Source organism: Rhipicephalus microplus, unplaced genomic scaffold (assembly GCF_043290135.1).
Source record: "Rhipicephalus microplus isolate Deutch F79 unplaced genomic scaffold, USDA_Rmic scaffold_75, whole genome shotgun sequence".
Taxonomy (NCBI): Eukaryota; Metazoa; Arthropoda; class Arachnida; order Ixodida; family Ixodidae; genus Rhipicephalus; species Rhipicephalus microplus.
Window position 1 is genome coordinate 851,826 of NW_027464648.1, and position 20,892 is coordinate 872,717.

The 20,892-nt window shown below is 41.9% G+C and overlaps 1 protein-coding gene across 1 annotated transcript; it reads right to left on the bottom strand.

The window, feature by feature from the left end:
- Positions 1–9,519: 9,519 nt before the first annotated feature.
- On the bottom strand, positions 9,520–14,582 carry LOC142790169 (amine sulfotransferase-like). Its single transcript, XM_075885170.1, has 3 exons — positions 14,519–14,582; positions 12,279–12,754; positions 9,520–10,732 (listed from the first exon to the last, which is right to left on the bottom strand). Exons 2-3 carry the CDS (start codon positions 12,732–12,734, stop codon positions 10,247–10,249), a joined length of 942 nt encoding a protein of 313 aa, XP_075741285.1. The 5' UTR covers positions 12,735–12,754; positions 14,519–14,582; the 3' UTR covers positions 9,520–10,246.
- Between the last annotated feature and the right edge of the window lie 6,310 nt (positions 14,583–20,892).

Below are 20,892 nucleotides of genomic sequence, written 5' to 3' on the forward strand. Positions count from 1 at the left end.
TGTGTATCGCTTTTAGACATAGTTTGAAACTCAACGGTATATTAGGCGCGGGAAATTCATAAGCGAACATTTTCCTATTTTTTGATCTAATTTGAAGTCTGATTTGTCTAAGTGTCATAAGAAATTATTGTGGGTATTATATGCATTTTCTTTTATAATAGTTGACCAGTAGAAACACACCCGAATATTTTGTCGATTGTTGCATATACCGTCGCGTGATGCTCATTGCATTTACCAACATAGCAAAACAGTGCCAGACAACTGAAACAAGTCATGTGAGCTTCTCGAACAGTTCTAACTGTTATACAAAACAATTTATTGTGCAATGTGACAAGGTCTGAAAAAAGCGCAAAACGAGGCCAAGTTGGTGACGTATTTTAGGTCCGCCGGCATGCTTTCTGTAGGTTCAGCTTAGGTGCGATTGCAAATTAGCAAAGCAATAACTCTTACACAATATGATAGACTTTCAGATGGCTGTATAGCAGTTACCAAAGAGTTCAGGGAAAGCAAGACGGGAATCTTAACCAAGGCTTAGCTAAGAAGCTTAACCACGTAGAAACCACATGTACAAAGGCTGTTGAATGTGAAGTAAAAATGCTGCATAATTTAAAGCTGAAATAACTCAGACTGCGCGCTCTCTTCTCTCTATGGAACCTATGCATGCGTGCATTTTTATAAAGACCATCCTGTAACTGTCATTCCTCGAGCTTTCGAAAAAAGTATGGGCTGTGTCAGGTTTCAATGTAATCACAGTAAGTTAGCTGGAACTTCTTAGGGCACCTATCAATTGTGTTTCATACATTAGACACTTATCAGCAATTACAGCCACACTAGTCCGTCTACGTGAATAGTAACAAAAATATTGGTGCCACTTGAGTTATGCCGTGCAAATCTGGGTTACAGCAGAGCTGGTAGATAGATAGGGCTGGCTTGGCTAAACTTTTGGCCCTGCACCTGTCTTTTATACTATACGAGGCTAAGCTTGCTCTCACTATTGTGTTTTTCAGACGGTATTCTTATGTCCTTCGATTGTTTTCTGACTTTCTTTATTTTTTCGTATTTTTCTTTTTCTTTTTCTTTCTCTTTATTTGTATTTCTCAGTATAGAGAGAGAGATAAGAGAGAGAGAGAGAGAGAGAGATAAAGATGCAAGGAAAGGCAGGGAGGTTAACCAGACGCGCATCCGGTTTGCTACATGCACTGGGGAAGGAATAAAGGGGAGAAAAGAGGTTGCAGAGAGATGAGAAAAATGCAAGGAAAGCAGGGAGGTTAACCAGACGCACATGCGGTTTGCTACTCTGCACTGGGGAGGGGATAAAGGGGAGAAAAGAGGTCGCACGGAGATAAGAAGGTACACACAATCACGAGTATACTCGGGGGAGCACGCACACTCTACAGGCGGTCGCTCAGGTTTGTTGACTTTAAGTAAAGTAGGAGTGCTTTAGTCGCTTTCTCCGCAACTGAGGCAGATGCCCAAGGTCCTAGAATCTTCTGCACACAAAATGGTCTGGAGTCCTGTTGATTCAAAACCATCCGGAGCTGACATCGCTGTGTGTCGTAGCAAGCGCAGCTGCACAGGACGTGTTCAGTGGTCTCTTCAGCTCCGCAGTAGTCGCATGTAGAAGTGTCTGCCATACCAATGCGAAAAGAGCACACCTTTGTGAACGCAACACCCAACCAAAGGCGGCATAACAGTGTTGCATCGGAGCGGGAAAGTTTTGAAGGTAGCTTTATCTTGAGCGAAAGATCCAGTTCATAAAATTGACACCTTTGGAAACCGGTAGACGACCAGAACGTGCGTGTAAGATCTCGAGCCAGCAGGTAAAGTTGTCTTGCTGCATCATTCCTTGATAGAAGAATCGGGATCACACGGGTTCCTTCATGGGCTGAGCGGGCTGCATCATCGGCTAATTGATTTCCGGTAATACCGATATGTCCAGGCAGCCATTGATATATAATATCATGCCCTCGTGCTAGAGCTTCATGATGGCAATGTCTTATTTTATGTACCAATTGTTCATGATTCCTCCTACGCATGGCAGACTGCAAACTCTGAAGCGCTGCCTTCGAATCACAGAATATGACCCATTTTCCTGGACGCTCTTGAACGAGATATTGTAAAGCAGCCCTTATAGCGCTACAGCTTGCCGGTGCTGACTAACACTTGCAAATGCAATACAATTCATTGGAGAGTTTGCAGGGTCAGGCGCTGCGTATCTGCGTAGGACTGCCCCGATGCGCTTCTACTTATGCCACAATCATGCTTGCCAAAGACCATCCGGTCAGGACATATAGAGTTGTTGATTGCCTCAGAGCACACATTCGACATGCTAGCCGTGTCCCCGACCATCACTTGGCCCTTCTACCCTCCGGAAGACCACGTGGCACATTTTCAGACGTCATAGCCAAGCACCTAAACAGCATTCCATCAGGATATACGCCAGATACGAGAATGGCATATTTTTTGTGGTGCCTCGACCAGCCGCAAGTACGTCTAGAAATTCCAGCTATCAAAAAGAAAAGCAATCACTCCAGAGTAGCAATGAAGCAAGCAACACTGCTATTATTACATGAGTTGTACTTGGACCGAACGCAGGTATACACTGATCGGTCCGTCTCGTCCAGCAGCTCATCAGGTGCAGCTGTAATTCCAGCTGCAGCATTGGCAATCAAATTTATGTTGTCGCATATGACTACATCTACGGCATCAGAGCTTGTTGTATTTCTCAGTAATTATATGGCCTACCATCTGCCTTGTTTCTCGACCGTATCGTATCATTCCTAATGTAAAACGTCTAGACTGCCTATGTGCCACTCAAATGCGCCAAATTCCGCTAATCTCCACTATGATCCATTAAATATTACCAAGAAAATGCGCAGGTGGCAAACACGGATAACGAGCCACTTGTTCTAGCTTTTTTTCAACCATTTGTATTGAATGCTTCGGTGCTGATGGAGCGCGTGACAGGTGATGATGATGATGAGCATATATCTACGAATGATGGCTATAGCCAAGTTCCGTTTGTGTTCTTCCGCTCACCTCGCTGGTGGCGCGACATTTTCTGCTGCCGCCAAAAAAGCCAAAGACGACATTTTTCATCTGCTGGCACCTTCAGGAAAGGACCACTCAGACATTATTTTGATAGAGACATTAATTCGTTTTCCTTTTTTTCGTTCTCCTGTCCCTGCACCCCTGGTTTTATACCCTAACTCTCCATTCAACCACTCTCACAGTACAACGAGAACACAGAAATTTCTCTCTCCTCGACTCCCGGTTGGCTGCCGTTGAAGGTGGTGGCACGGAGTACTCCCTCCTTCGATCTTTCTCGAAAACGTTGATGGCAGATCCACGAGGTGAATGATGATGAGATTGGGCGAAGCTTCTGGAAGTAATACCGTAAAATTTTCTTCCGTTAATTCGCCCAATAAAAAGACGTGAAACAGTTGATTAAATGTTTTATCAAACTTTTATTGGTGGTTTTCGTTGTCTTTTCATTATGACCCCTTTGTGGTCGGTAAAATGTAGGCAAAGTGGTTCTTGCACTGGTTGCAGGTGAAAGTTGGCAAACACGATGTCGATGCAGGTGCCTCTGATGGGGGTTGGGCTGGGACACGAGCCGGCGCTTGAGATGAACGTCGATTGCCATGTCGTCCAGAATGTCACGAGGCAGGGATTGAATCGGGTTAGGAACGTTTATAGGAACGTTGACTACTTGACCCTTGATGCCATATGGGCCGCTTCCATGCGTTAATCTTCCAATACTCATGAAGGGAATACGAGGTGCAATGAGGCGGTCTTCTACTGGCTTTAGGGGAGGCAAGTTTGGTTTCGGTTGAGACTTGTAACCATGTGAAACGCTCATCAAAGGTACCTTGCCACCCGTCAGAGAATCTTTACAGTTCGAGCAAACCTTGTAATCCTCGGCGGTTGGTGCGGGAAACGCGCGCTGCAACGTAGCGATGATAATATTGCCAGACTGTTCGTTTCTTATTGACGATATCGTGATCAGGTTGTTGGAGAACCAGAGTCTATCGCACACGTTACAGCTATGCCCAAAGGTGATATTCAGGAAATATCTATCGAACCGGGCGTCTGCATCTTCATGTTCTTTCTCGGCACTCTTTGCAGACGCCTCGCGTTCTCTCATTTCTGGGTTCGCCTGGTGATATGCGCGCTTCCTCGCCGCTTCCCATTTTTGAACGTTTTCAAAATCTGCTTCGCGACGTTGACGTGCTGCCTCGGCCTCTCGTTCCCGCACAGAAAGATCTAGCCGATGCTGACGTGCCGCTGCAACTTTTCGTTCACGTACGGCGGGATCTTGCTGACGCTGCCTTGTTGATATGGCTTCTTGTTTCCGTACAGCAGGATCTTGCCGACGCTGACGTGCCGCTGCAGCTTCTTGTTCACGTACGGCTGGATCTTGCTGACGCTGCCTTGCTGATGTGGCTTCTTGGTCACGTACGGCGGGATCTTGCCAACGCTGCCTTGCTGATGTGGCTTCTTGTTCCCGTACTGCAGGATCTTGGCGGCGACGTCGCGCAACTTCCCTGCGCGCTTCGGCCTCCCATGCTCTCATTTCATGGTTCTGTCTGCGGGCACGCGCCGCCGCTGCCCTGCGCGCCCACCTTTCGGCATCCTTATCCATACGAGCACACACCGATGGCAACGAGCATCGGCAACTACAAACCTGTATCGATATTGTTTTGATTATAAAACCATTGCTTTAGAAAACACCTGGCGTCTTTCATTAAGCAGCTGGCGTCTTTTTTTTTGTTTTGCTTTAGAAACATCTGGCGTCTTTTCGTTTTGCTTTAAAAAAACATCTGGCGTCTTTCGTTGGTTTATTTCATCAATCAACGGCATTTTGAGCAAACATTTTTATTGTTTAATTATGCACAGGAGAAATATCCCCATTCACTTCTTTGGAGGTAAATAATGGCTGCTACTGCTAATGGCTGCTACTGGGCTGCTACTGGCTGCTACTGGGCTGCTACTGGCTGCTACTGGGAAGCGAGATTCCTCGGTGCAGACAACACCGAGGAAACCACCGCGTCAACGAGCCAGACAACACTGCTATCTCGAGGAATGCTACAACAGTCGTCGCAATTTGTCTCGCCCGGGTTTGCGTATACGCCGGACATTTGTGGCACGGGCAGCTTCAGGACACAGATTCAGCAGTCACCTTCATCGCCACAGCATTACCCTTTCTAGAGCTACACGTGACGTCACGAGACTAAGATGTACCAGAGACGAATTGGGACGACCATTGAAAGCGACTACATGCAACACAGGGGGTGATTGGCTCACATGTGCGCTTGTGTGCCACGTGTGGGCGCGCGTTTATACGCAGGAACACCGGCCGTGTGTACGGGTCTTTGGTGATTTGCCGCGCGCCCGTGTGTGAGTCTGTACATGCAACAACAGTCGTGCGAAGCGAACGTTTGAATTTCCGTGACATAATGTACCACGAGTGTGATCCACAGTGTTGGTGTGGTGAATAGAATACTTGAAACTGTTGCCTTTATTGCATATGCACGGAGGTAGCGTAAGTTAATTAATTATCGTCTACCATTGTCTCGCGGCTAAAATAACGTAGCCCGCGGCACGTCGTTAGTGGAGCTCAGGGGAGTGGGATGAGTCGGTAAAATTTTTAAAAGGGCGTGGTGAACACTCGATACGAAGACGGCGTCCCAGCAGCGGTGCGCCGTGCGTGAGGTGCTTTCGTAATAAAACAAACGTGGCTGATAGGAATAACTAAAACATGGAAGTGAAATGTCTTCGCAGAGGTAATTAAGCATTAATGGAGCATCGTTTCGCCACAAGCGCGAGAAATGAATGCGACAGCAAAAAAGTTCAATGTCACGCCAAGAATTGGAAGCAGCGCGAAACCTGCAGCGTACACATCAAGCAGAAACACCGATGGTTAGAGTACTATACGAGCATGGATAAACTTTTCTGTCAATTGCCACTGGAGAACTATAACGCGTTACAGTGAACCAACGGACACCCGTCCATTCATGCGTTGTCCGCCGTATCTCCTTGTTGTACATAACCTAATGCGCTCATCTACGTCTCGTCTCCTGTTACTTAGACTCCTCCCCGAACCTTCGCAATGCCTATAGATCGCACTTCTTTCGAATGTGAGACTGTTCGATGACTCGAGGAGTTCAAAAAAGGTCAACAGCCACACAGCAGAATTGTTTAAAAAAACACTACATCATTCAGGTTGCATCAATATATGATTATAAACTAAGCCGTTTATATAAGTTCGGTTTATTGAAAAATAATGATACGATTGCTAGAATAGCCAGGTTAGAGAAAAATTTTCCTGCTTATAATGTACGTCAACCTGAAGTGTGGCATATATCAAAATGTAGAACGAAATACGGAAATCAAATGTTAAAGTTTCAACTGCCTACACTTCTAAACCGCATAATTAGGGAACATAACATTGATATATCTAGCATATCACCAAAAAAATTGCGATTAGTGTTTATATAATAATGTGATCTAGCGACTACCTCGGTGATCTTTCATTGTAATCTTTCATTGTTTCTTTCTTTAGTGCACATTGTGAAACACTTTTATTTTGGTTGTCCTTAGCCGCACGTCTTTCTGTGCTACCCTGTGTACTAGGGGGTCAGGGCTTCTCAAGCTGTTCTCACAGCTTTTACCTGCCCTCCTCGTAACATGTATTTTGTTGTTGCGGAATAAATTTCAATTTCAATTCAATTTCAATTTCAAAGACGCATCAAGGGTAGAGCGTCGAAGAGCAGCGGACGCCGAGCAAAAAGCTGGCCAAGCGCGAGCTCGTGACTATAGTGCTACTACTGACAAAGTGGCTTGCTCGCTCGCTCGTGGGCTTTGTCATCGTACTTTCTTCGCTACAGACAGACAGACAGACAGACAGACAGACAGACAGACAGACAGACAGACAGACAGACAGACAGACAGACAGACAGACAGACAGACAGATAGATATATGGATAGATAGATAGATAGATAGATAGATAGATAGATAGATAGATAGATAGATAGATAGATAGATAGATAGATAGATAGATAGATAGATAGATAGATAGATAGATAGATAGATAGATAGATAGATAGAGAGACAGACAGACAGACAGACAGACACACAGACAGACAGACAGACACACAGACAGACAGACAGACAGACAGACAGACAGGCAGACAGACAGACAGGCAGACAGACAGACAGATAGATAGATGGATAGATAGATAGATAGATAGATAGATAGATAGATAGATAGATAGATAGATAGATAGATAGATAGATAGATAGATAGATAGATAGATAGATAGATAGATAGATAGATAGATAGATAGATAGATAGATAGATAGATAGATAGATAGATAGATAGATAGATAGATAGATAGATAGATAGATAGAAACCAACGCAAGTTGGTGTCATCTACGATGAATTGCACTTTTGCACGCTTAGGCTACAGTGAAACGGTCATTCCAATTTTCTTCGTGTACAAAAAAAGGTGACGCAACATTTTTTTTTTGGTTCTTGCAGACGAAGACGAAAGCATTCATTAGACAAGAACCAGACTGACTGCTTCAAAATCAGGAAATAAAGACAGTGTTGCGCCTTTAGAGTTGAGTTTGCAGTAAAATAACACATCTGGCTTGTATTATTGAGAAATGCCCATCTAAATAGTGTTTATTTTGAATGTTCGTCGTGGAGTTTGTGAATTAGCAACGCTAACAATTCATTAATGATTTTTCTTGTCACTCACTGTTGACATCTGAAATACGCGCGTGGTTTCAGCCTATACAAAAACTTTCCGCTTCGGCGGTATTGATTTGCCCTCTAGTGAACAGTCTTGTAGGTAAAACGTGTGTAGTTTTGGCTAGTGCCGCATCGTGGCGGTAGTATGCATCATTTACAATAAGCGTTATAGCTCCTGCAATACTAGAAACATCTGTGCGCAATTGAGTGTGCCTTACGGTTTAGTTGCGAAATTTGAAATGTGAGTACGATTCACACAGCAAGGGAGTCGGAGCGAATATAAAATATATGAAATATATCTGGCCAGGCATTGTTTCTCATGTGCACTTAAATTTAAATACACAGCCGATTTCGCATTACAAATTTGTCCCCGTGTAACTCTGTTATAAGGGCGTTTTATCTGAATATTTATCTGAATATACTTACCGTCGGATTCACCTTCCGCGCTGATGTCTGCAAACGACATTCAGACCCTTGAATCCCGCAGACGCGAACAACGGCTGGATTTCCTTCAATTATTACTTAATCAAAAACTCGCAATCGATTCATCGCCTTACTTATCTTTTCTGTCAACAAGGAACACACGACATCATCATCCCAATTTGCTAACCCCATTTTTTGCGAGAACCGATGCCTTTATGTATTCTTTTTTTCCTCGAACAGTGTCGGACTGGAACAAGTTATGCGACCCTCATTCATTGTAACATATGTGTAACGTATTGTAAAGTACGACGTATGCAATGTATTGTCGTTGTTTGGCGTAAGTTACTACTTGTGTTGTGGAACATAGTGTAATGTAGTGTTGTAGAACCGGGTGTGTTGTTGCTTTGCATATTGAAGTTTATTGTAGTGTATAGAGCGAAGCGTGATGTTGTTACATAACGAAGTGTATTGTAGCGTGTAAAACAAAGTGTGTTTTTCGTATGATGTACGTCATTACGCCTGTGGTATACGTGACGTGCCCTTCCTGCTTGGACCACTTAGTGTCCGCAGTATGTATTAAATAAATAAATAAAAATAAATATAAATAAAAAAATTGAGTTCAGTTGCGAAACATGCTACCCTCTACGCTACCACGTTAGGCGTACTTATAAACTTCGAAGCCTAGAGTATGAATAGGGTTAATTATATGCTATCATACACGCACTTTATAGAGCATTTTGTGCAAATTCTTCAGTGAATAAGTTAAGCGTCTAAGAATTAAATGTATCCCGGAGTCATGGAGAACACCAGCACGTATAACAACGATGTTTAAAAAGTGAAATTTTTTGTGGTTTTCCCTGAGATCATCTGACATCAGCGCTGAGAAAGTGAGAGTGCAATGTCAGTTTCATATAAACTTCACCCTTGTGAATCCAAAGTCGTTGCGCCAATCACTTAATGTTGTTGCACTTTCTTAAAAATATAACCAAAAGATTATTCCGCAACATAGCCGGTTGTCGAGCTCCAACTGCTTCGACTTTAAGCTCTGCTGTCACTTTAAGTTGTTTTGCTACATAATTAGACAACCTTGCTTTGAAAGAAATTTCACAATTCTTCCAGAAATGTAAAGTGGCGTATTTCATCAAAAAGCACGTTAAACAAAAAAATCGCTCATAGTAAAACGTCTGTGTTTGACACTAAAGAAAACATGTAGCTATTCTTTTGCAGTTATTGGTGCATTATATCTCTACAAGATGAAGTATTTGCGGGCAACCTAAATCTAACAATTTAGTGCGAAATGCTACATCGTCGTGACAAAAATAAATACAGTCATACTCGATTGGTTAATAGTTTTATTGGAATTTTAACGGTGATAAGTTTGGTTGTAATGTGTATACTTCAATTCTTCATAAAAGGGCATAGTAAGAGTCGGTCATTGAGTAGTTATATAGGAATCTTTTCATTTTGATAATATTGTTCTGCACACTACGGCACAATTCATTATGTGTGAGAGATTTGAAAAACCGCGGTATATATACTTAAACGCATCGCGCAAGTTATAATGTAATACATACGAAAGTAATAGAAACTTGCTTGTGGGGTATGGCTTCAGTGAGTTTCATGCAATGCTAAAATTTTTGTCCAGAAATTAGGGTAAATATATGTCAACTTCTACTCTACAAAGTGGTTGCGTAAGCAGTTTGAGTAGAACGACATAAACTGGAATTCAAGAAAGTTATTTCATGCATACCGAGGTGGTATGAGAGCGATACGGCTGTAACTTGGGTAGCGAAAAGCGCAATGCACCATCACTCTTCACTTGTAGCCCCATTTAACGTGCTTCTGAGTACCTATCTTCTACCTCTTTCCTGAAAATAAAGTTGTATTCTTCATTGTCACGAGGGAATGTTGTGCGTTCAAATAATTTCTTTTCTCGTGATGACGTCATTAGTTTGTTCGCGTTTGGGCAAGCTATTCAGGCTGAACTGCTCACTGAGTAAGGCAATTACTGTGATCATGCTACATTGGCTTTCCTCGTTCTATGCTTTCCATGGGTGATCCCTTATGGCAGACGCAGGTCTTCCCAAAGTGACATAACATCGCTTCCTTGAGTCCTTTCAGTGATCCACTTCTTCGTGCGAGCTATCTGTTCTTGTGTGAAGTATTCTTTCCATTCACCCACTAATCCTTTCCGAACAAATTGACCACCTTCGTGCATCTCTGCATTCCCCTCGGATGCCTTCTCAGTCGTTTCAAGCCTCTGAAGGTACTTCTCTGACACTTTCTCAGCAATCTTTTTCGACCGCGCGCTCACGTTCTCTTTTAAAATAGCCCTCATGCTCTCCATACTGCAGTTTCTCAGTATTTTCTGAACAACAGTATCATCCCTACAAGTGGCAGCATGTTCCGGACCAAGAAAATGTGCGATCTTCAGAACCATTCCTTTGGTGTCAGCCTGGAGCTGTTCATAGGTGATGAACAGTATGTTGGGCTGGTGGCGGTGTTCGTACCAAGGGAGTACATGGTCGAAGTAGTCCCCATAAAAAGCCTGAAAACGTAGAAACTTACATGACACGCTTCATTCGTTACCCTTTTTATCACAGATAACTTCCCATCTTATGCCTTTCACAGCAATTTGACTACGAGCACATGAGGTTACGTGCTGTTCAGGCATTGTGCCACATCCATAATGCACCGGTGCTGATGAAGCTGGCATACGACTGATTTTATGAAATCGTGCTCGCAATTACCCCTATTTGATTTTTTTTTGCGCCGGTCTAGCTGCTGCACATGTTTATAAACTTTCTTACTGGTGTTGTGTATATCTAATGCAAACGTTGCATCACTGTTTAGGCATACACGTCACTAAATTTGTGAAACTCTGAAGTAATCAGCACATTATATCCCATATGCAAATGTAACTTCTTTTCATGTTGCGCAACGTGAATAAGTGAAATTCTTAAACATTTAATTCAAAAGTAGAATAATGTCCTTAGAATGTTTATTCGACAAGACTGCCTGCAAGCGCCGTTCAGCCTTCCGAAATATTGGGAATTTTGTGCACAGCATGAGACCTAGTTCCACCGTATGTCCACAGCATTCGCAATATAGATGTAATATGCTAGGCAGTGGACGGCACGGACTTCGTAAGCCACTCATGCTGCGCATGCAATGACGAATATATCTCTTTGAGTGCTTTTTGCTTTTGTACGTGAAGGCTACTCTCACTGTACGGCCATATGAACTTTGATTTCTTTGTGTTCTTAACGAACGCTCTGCTTAGATCACGCAGCCTTGTTTAGCTTTACAAACCTCGATAATTCCTTTGACTACTCGAAATTCATGAACTTTTTTGTGAAGAATTTGTTCTAAAACGTTTCTTTTTCTTTGAATAAATAGCCACAGTCTTTCAAAAACTGCCTTTACAGTAATCTGAGTTAATAATAAAGGAAAACGATGAATAAGCCACGCCTTATTTCCCTGCTCAAACACCTATTGAAACGTATTCACATGCAAAGAAAATCTAAATAAAAAAGCAAGACGCCAAAGAACGTTATACATATTATTTTTTTTCAGAAATAATGTGTGAAACTATCTTTGGCTATGTTTAGGCTGTCAGCCTTACGTTGGATGATATGTGAGTATTTTTATACCATTGATCGCTATGGCAAACTCCACTCGGCTGTTTTGTAAGGCACTTTGCTTTTGAGTGGACGCCAAAGCAAAGCAGTCAAAGGTCCATATTCACTGCAAAAATATTTAAAGAATGTTATATTTAATTCAGCGCGTGCACTCTTCCGCCTATTCTTATTCACATTAATTCAGGCCAACACCGAAATTTTGTTGTGCCTGACTCGTATGCTTTTTCGTGTTCTTGAAATTCACGATTTCACATTTACTTATTCCAGAAAATACTAATTGGTTAGGTTACTAAATATTAAAAAGCATTCCTTTGTGCAACGGCTATATCTCGCGGCCGGCAGTTTTCAAGTTGTGTTCGCAGAACACAAGACTGCATATTGCGTTGAATTGAAAAACTTCATGTCTCTGCCTGTCTATATACTTCAAGAATTAAGCCAAACTGAAAAAATTACCTTTCCTGACAGAAAAAGGCGCAGAAACTTGTCAAAAGAAACATCCGTGTATGTCTTTGGAGTCAGGCCTTTCAGGAAGTGGTACATGGAGACGGCACAATCATAGGGATTCCGGGCCACGTACACGTACTTAGCCTGGTCGACCAGCGGAAAGACTTTGTACGGAAAGTGAGTTGCTATGGGGCCTGTCCTGCATGAGTCTTCCACCACTGTGGCCCCAGTTACTTCAAGAAACGGAGACCTCAGCCCAAGTTCTATCATATCTTTAGGTTGCTGGCCTCTTGTCATAATGTTCCAAATTATGAACTGTGTCCAGTTGCTGCCGCTCTTGGGATATGAAACCAAAATAATGTCTCCGCTTCGAGGTTTATAATTCTTTGCCGAGCGGAGCGATTCCTGGTTGTATAAGTCTAACAATGGCAGTCCATCAAAGTCCTTGTACAGTTCTTCGTCCATTGTAGTGATGACCGTAATTCCTGCACATAAGATAACATTTAAGTAAGGAGTGCAAATGTCACGCCTGTATTGCATCACGCTTTTTTTAAGTGATAGTACTTTCGATGCCCTGTTAGTTTCTAATGGTGGTTGCTAAGTTTGCGGCGGTTCATGAGAGAATAAAGATACGTCGTACTGTAGTTTGGTTTAAAAAAACCGGGTTTTATATGTGTAAAGTTTGGCCTAGTCAGGTGACATTTCTTCTAACGTCACCTTATGCCATCATCACCACGACAATCTTGTATTGCTGCTCAAATTAAGAAATAAAATAAATAAAAATAAACAACAATAAAATAAAGTAGGCGCTGATTGCTTTCACTCATGCTGCTGATGCAGAGGTTGCAAAACTGTGATAAAGCAATTTGAGCTAGGTGTTACTACTCCACTATACAGATGCGTAGGTCATTCTTACATCAAAATACTAACGTAAGGCTAAAGGCATCAGAAGTCAAAGCAGTTAAATTAGTTTTTATTTCCAGAAACACAGAAGAAGTACTTTGAAACGTTATACGATGCAAAGTTTTCAAACTCGCTTGTAGGGTCACCCCTAACATTGACTGCGCAATTTTAGTGCAACAATGAGATGCAACGATAGCAATGTTATTCGTCTTCTAACTTTATGTGTCTCACATTGGAAGCCTTGGTAACTCAAACGGACATGAAAGCAATATTTGTAAATAACCGAAGCGTTAATTTTCTCTATCAAGGACCGTTAAAGCATTTTCGTGGGACTTCGAGGCATATTTTGCAAGTTCTTTATCATATCGCCGCTACAGAAACTTTTGTCTTTGTGACGCCGGTAATATTCAGTTAAAGCGGAGGTTGAGCACACATTTTAGGATTGCATCTGGGGAGAAAATTTTTTCTACGTTGCTTTGCGAATCAATTACATACTTCGCGGTCTAGACTGTCCCACATAATTTAGGACATTTTTCACTGAGTGCTACTTCATAATATACTGCACTAAACAATTCGCGGGACAGTGCTTTTAAGCGCGTAGTAAAACTAACTTAGGTACGCATGTGCTGTAAATGTAATGAATGAGCATTAAAGGCAGTCAGACAATTGATGCAGTATGAACTCCTCATCTAACTAAGGTTACACGCGCATGTTTGCAGCTTTCTTGCATTTTAGAAAGATTTGTTATTGGTAGACCTAGACAGCCAGCTTATCGTAGAGTGATCGTGTATTACATCACCACAACGAGTAAGTACTTGCGAAATATTGATTATGACATGGTTGCTTGAACTTTTCAAGCTAATGTTACATGTATAACTGCTAGTGCCAGCGAGACGTATAGTTGAAAGTATTCTAGGATCAAATTGCTGAAGAGCTCAGGAGTGTTACGCCAATAACATACTAGTCATTTTGTATCCTTTGTACGGTAATTTTATGTTTGCCACATGTGTTTATTATCTGATTTACGTTGCCCATGCATAGAATGAACAAAATAATGTCAGAAAATTCACGAAGTTTTACTTACTGTACTGTTTTTTTCCCTGAAAGTGCAACTGCAACTAATCCTACAATACAAAGTTTTTCGGTATTTCAAACAATTAAAACATATGTATTTGCAGTACTAAGCCTCAATTTACGTGAAATGTTAGTCACGATAAATAATGAAACACATAATTCTTATGAGAAGCGTTCACCAACAACAACTCAACGTAAAAGTACTTGAAAGATGACATACAATATAACAGTTCTCTATGTTAGGCCAAATTTGCTAAGAGAATGACACTTACAAGTAAGGCTTCTACGTTGCTAGCCACCAGCACCCACCTCTACAGCAGCTCAACTGCCGAGAGCAAGAACGTGTCGAAGCGCTGCTATCTGCTACATTCAACAGCGTCAATAAAGTGTTATCGCATTGTTCTTCTTGAAAAAGAGACGAAGTCCATTGAAGCAGAGAGATCAAAAAGGAAACAAGACAGGCATCGCATTACTGCTGGAGAAGGGGAACATCATTATAGCACGACATGTGTAGACAGATCCTTATCCAACATTAAACGAGTACGAAAAATATTAAAATGTAGCTTGACGCTCATGATATTTGTTGTTGAAGGAGAACGTCGTGCAATCGCGGTATGATTACAAGGCGCGCAATAGTTGACAGCTCTGAACATTTTGAGCATGTTAGGCTCTTCAACGTGGACTTAAATATTAGTGCGTGGACCTCAAGCATTCTTGCTTCTGGGAGATCACAGGGGTGCAGACAAGGAAATTTCGCGATTTTTTTTTGCGGAATGTTTATGTGTGCTGGGGATTTCTCTCACAAAAGAGAAATCCACATTTGTTTTTAAAAAATCTTCAAACTATTTTAGAAAAAAGGGTTTTTATCAGCAGATGGAAAAAGCTGATCTTGAGAATTTCATATTTTACTGATTTTTAGGCCTATCACTGAACATTTAGGGCATTTCGGCCTACAGAAGCCATTTGTTATAAGTTCACACAACTTGTTCTGTGGGTCTAAAATAATTTAGGTTTACATCAATGAGAGTACATTTTTTATTGACAATCATTGATTTTTGAGCAACTGCTTCTTACTGACCTACAATACAGGAGTCTCGTTTTCGCGAAGGCTGCTCAAGCCAAAATATTTCCCTAAAATCTAACAAAAGTATCATGCTCAATCAGCAAAAGCTTTTCATCCACATTTTATATTTATTTCCTAGTAAAACTGGAAAAAATTTGATGATTGCAAACTTGGTGAAAATAGAAACACCAAGGAGCGTTTTAAACATAATCAGTGTCGAGTTTTACGAAAATGAAGAAAAATGTTCGACCAAGATGGTTAAACATCTCAGTGTGCTGCGAAAACATATCACAATATTTTGATTTAACTAACAATAATAGGCCTATTTAGTCCCCATATGTCATCTAACGACTTTGTGTGGCACCTTTATGATAAGATATGATAAGATAAGATTACAATATGTAGTCTCTAGTTTACTTGCTCCTCCTCGTGAAGACTAGTGACCCAGATTTTCCCCCCTTTTTTTCAATTTGGATTAACAGAAACATGAGCGCGAATTTGCGGGACAACTGTGTCTACTCAGGTATACGGTTAGGCAAGAGACACGTGAGGGTGCATGAAATAAAAGAGCACTATAATCGAACACGTCAGTCAAGACGGGAAACAAAAGTTGGTATAACTGCTAAACCCGATGACAGCTTTTGCGGATGTAAAGTTTCGTAGTGTTCACTACACCGTATGTTTTCCCGTTCGAATTTGGAGGAGTAACCATTACAACATTCTGTAGGGAGTCAAGTGGACCACAGCCTTTGCACACTTCAGTGATGCACAGCATTAAACCACCGACATATTTCGTAATCCACACGCTCTCACATCTGGTGAAACTATGCCGCGGAATTTCACATTCGTCAGGAGGCTCATCCCAGTAAATTAAATTCTTGTGGAGATTTTTTTTCATTAAATGAGCCGGTCTAACGCGTAAGTATCTCCGCGACAAAACACCTGCTTGCCATGCAGAAGGCTCAGGTTAGAATTTTACTTGGACTAGTCATTTCATTATTTTTATAATTGCATCAATCTCTTAATTTGTCTCACTAGCAATACCAATTTTTTATCACAATCTGCGAGGCAACCAGCACTGAAGAATGTTTGCGAAACAAGCTCTGTAGCTGTAGCTCTTTCAGCTGCATATTTATGAAGTGTGCAAAACGAAATATATAAAATGTACCCTCAAGACAGGTATTCTGTTACTTCAAGTCATCTTGGTCATTGTGATAGTGTTTCAAAAGGGGGTTACAGCTTTCTGAGATACATAATAAGATTCTGGACTTGGGACTCGCATCGACTTTGCTTTCTCCAACTTTCAACTGCAACCTCTAATTTAAGATCCCCTCGTCACATACTTCACCGATCACAATATTGTAATCTTCAAAGAAAAACGCGTCCCCCAGTTCTTCGATCAGCAATGTAATGCTTCTCTATACTCTCACTAACATAAAAATATATGTCTTGTGTATATATAGGTGTACATACGATCACCCTTATAACAACGTGCCACGTCTTTATATGAAAGCAGATTACTTGTATGGTGGATTTACGGGTTCTCCCAATTATTTCTGAGCAAGCTCCCGTGCCATCATTCACTTCGTGAAGATGGCAGATTTTGATTTTAATATTATCGCCCCCAGTTTTTTATCTTTCTTCGCTAACATCAATTAGAAGTAGTTTTCCGCCTGATGGCACATTTTCTTAATTGATAATTCTTAATTGATAACCGGTTTTCGATTGCTTAACCAGCATCTAAAATATGCATAGTTAACAGGTGCACTGCGTAACCTTTAAGCATTACCAACGAATATGCTTGGTCGAGCTACCCTGTTAAAAATTTGCGAACCGTACTTGCTTTGCATAAACATTTTCGTATTGACTACGCAACATGTTCTAACGTAGCCGTTCTCTGAGAAGCACTACCTGTAACAATCTCTCGAGTACCCATCAGCTTGTGGATGTGTTGCTTTTTTTTATAACAAGGGTGATCGCAAAAATGGGCGAGAACAAGCAGGGTGACGCTTATTTCCCACTACGAAGCACAATCACAAAGATTGGGACGACAGGACGCTTTGTTCTGTGTCCTTCATAGTGCGCCACATGAAGATTAAAAATTTGTCCGATATCACGTATCTGGAAATTACCGTTACGCGAAGCTGCGAAGGGAAAGGGACCATGTTGAAATTTTTGTTATTGAGAGACGTCGTGAAATGACACTAAATACATGTACAAATGTTGCACGCGCAGGCATAAGGGGAAGGGTTGCAAGAGTTTATATAGCCAGTTATTTGAACTTGTGCAACGATGCCAACTGGAACATGCGTATTTGCAACACCAGAAGCTGATATGAATTGTTGATGCTCGCGAAGATGCTGGCCCTCGACACTGCTACATAAATCGACTTCAGCGCATGGCAACTAACCACAATTGTCGTTAACCCGGCATGACGGTAGTATCAAAGGAGTACATACGTAATGTTTATTAAATTGGGTGGGCAGCATTGCAACCACTATCGACGTTGCACGATGATTATCATCTATTTGAAAAGCAGTTCTGAGACCTGGCGTAGTTCCGTAGTAGAATGCTTGCCTGCCACGCACAATGCTTAGGTTCAATTCCTGCTGGGACCCTGAAATTTATTATTTGCATTTGTCGGCGGGTCAACGCTGACTATTTCTGTTTCTTCTTAACACAGACATTCATTCTATGCCATCGCTGGGTGGACGCTACCGATGTCAAATAATGCTTAAGGTTCACGCATTAAAATTGCCCGAATGCGTTCTCGTCGTTGCTGGGCAGATAATAAGTGTCAATCACCTGTGGCACATAGCCGCCCGTGGGTATGCGCCACTGTCTGGCGGGAAGTGTTTGACGACATACGCAACGGGATTGTGACATTATCCATGACTTGAACAGCGCCTCATATTTGTCAAACTATCTTACCCTCGCGTGCTGATTTTGGTTTATGCCAAGTTAAGCGCGTGACCACGAGAGCACCCAAACGTAAGCGGCTAGTTAGATAGATAGATAGATAGATAGATAGATAGATAGATAGATAGATAGATAGATAGATAGATAGATAGATAGATAGATAGATAGATAGATAGATAGATAGATAGATAGATAGATAGATAGATAGATAGATAGATAGATAGATAGATAGATAGATAGATAGATAGATAGATAGATAGATAGATAGATAGATAGATAGATAGATAGATAGATAGATAGATAGATAGATAGATAGATAGATAGATAGGTATGATCGAAATCGCAGAAGTTCGCTAAGAAATGCTTCGCATTGAAAACCTTAATCTTTTATTATTTCTAGCCCAAGTGTTTCAGTGTCCAAACCCCAAACAAACTAGTATCGCATTATTGTGGGTGCACATACTGTGCTGTTCACCAGTCTTTATTTCATTATTATCTTCCTACCCTCTCCTACTCTTCAGTGTAGTTCGCTGGCAGCATCGGACTAGCACCGCAATTACAGAATAGATACGTGTGCTGAAAATAACGCTTGATTGCGTATGGAAGTCTACAACCACGCTTGTTTTGGTGTTTTATGGTTGGTTTACAGAAAGTATGGGTTCAAGATAATGCGCCTAATCAGTGAACGAGCTAAGAAAATTCAAATAAGAGTTTCTCGGGCATTGATGTAACGAACACTCTTTTTGGAGGTTCTTTGACCATGACGCACTTAGCAATTTATCTAGCTCGCAGTATTTGTTTTTTGAAATTACACTATACGGTGAGCAACCCAGACTAGAACAAACCATAAAAGGAAAATGCATGCACTCCACACACGCAGGGCGAATTCTAGACGTCCAACAAGAAAAAGAAAAAATAAGCAAGCCTCAAAGATTTGCATCCTAAAAGACAATCTCGCAATGGTCGTGTATGTTCTTTTGAAAGCTCGACACATTGCCTAAATAACCGGATGATCCAAGAATAGAAAACGATGCCTAGAATCTTGGGCTACAGGCCAGTAGTTCGTAAGAAGCCCAGTAGCACTTGCATGGCTTTCTTCTGTGACGATGAGTCATGACGATGGCGCAGTATACTTTCTTCTGACAGCGGCTGGTCATCTAACCTGTTTGCTTTATTAGAAAGGTGTTGTCTTTCCAGGTTGTATTCCGGGCAGTCACACAGTATATGTCGAATTGTTTCTTCATCTCCGCAGTGTGCACAGTCGGCGGTGTCGGCCATACCTATGCGGAACGCATACGCACGGGTAAACGCGACGCCCAACATAGTCTGCACAGAGCACTAGCGTCGCCTCGTCGAATTTTTGTTGGAAGCTGCATGCTTAACGTTGGATCAAGGGATCGTAATCTTGCATGCGTAAAGAGAGGCTCATTCCAAAGAGCCATGGAGCGTTGGCGAGCAAGCATGCGGAGCCTCCTAGCAGCGTCCGTCCTTGAGAGAGGTATTGACTGGTCGTCGTCTTCTGTATGGGCTGAACGGCCAGCTTGATCAGCTCGTTCGTTACCGAAAATTCCAGAGTGGCTTGGCAACCCCTGAAATATAACGAGGTGCACTTTCTCTGTTATATGGTGAAGCATTTCTGCTGTTTCAAATACCAGCTGCTCGTGTAGACCACGGCGTAGATTTGACAGAAGTGACTGCAGTGCCGCCTTGCAGTCGCAGAAAATCGTCCACCATTGCGTGCTTTGGTTGTTAATGAAACGCAGCGCAGCATGAAGCGCTGCAAGCTCTGCTGCCTTTGTTGTGGTTGCATGATCTGTCCTGAATTTGATGGTTGTGGCGTGCGTTGGAATAACTACCGCCGCAGTTGAGCTGTTTGGCAGGACGGAGCCGTCGGTGTAGACGTGGGTGCAGTCTTGGTACTTCTCGTACAGCAGAAGTAAAGCGAGCTGCTTGAGGACTGGTATTGAGAAATCTAGTTTTTTCTGGATGCCTAGTATTGTCAGGTTGATGATTGGCTGTTTGAGGCACCATGGAGGAATTGAAGGTCTCGCCGCGGGCGTAAAACCAGTTGGTAGGGAGTCACCATGTGTAGTTATTGTCCGACAAAAGGAAGTATGAGGTCTATCTACTGGTAGAGCGGCTAGGTGGTGATGAGGAGTCCGGTCCACATATACCTAAACGACGTAGTAAACATTTCCTGAACACCTGACAGTTATCGATCTATTTGACACAAATCTACTCTTCTCTGGACCAGACATTGACGACCTTGAGTTGAAAGCAAATCAATTGTTACAAAATCTATCTACTTAGCTCAGGTCCAGCAGGTTAAATCTGAATGTTACAAAAACCTCGTAACAAAACATACACTAGCGTAAATATTAGCTTTGAGGGACAGCCTATTTAACATCTTACGTCTCTCAAATTCCTTGGTGTCTTCTTTCACGAATGTTGGGACTGGTCTGTGAATATAAATTAAATACGAAAAAAAATATCTCTCGAGTAGTTGGCATATCCTGCACGTTGTGTCAGTTAATACCAGTATGGTTAAAAAGACAGATTTCTTACAGAAGAATACATTAACCCCTTCACTGTTTTCTTCTGACATGAGGAACATTAACAAAAACTAACCATGGCTGTTTATATATATTACAAAACGAGCTGTGT

Excerpts from the sequence above, each read along its gene's own strand:
- LOC142790169 (XM_075885170.1), bottom strand. The coding sequence starts at position 12,734 with ATGGACGAAGAACTGTACAAGGACTTTGATGGACTGCCATTGTTAGAC. Across the intron at positions 10,733-12,278 it reads GCCTTTTTCTGTCAGGAAAG|GCTTTTTATGGGGACTACTT; the intron begins GTAATTTTTTCA and ends CTACGTTTTCAG.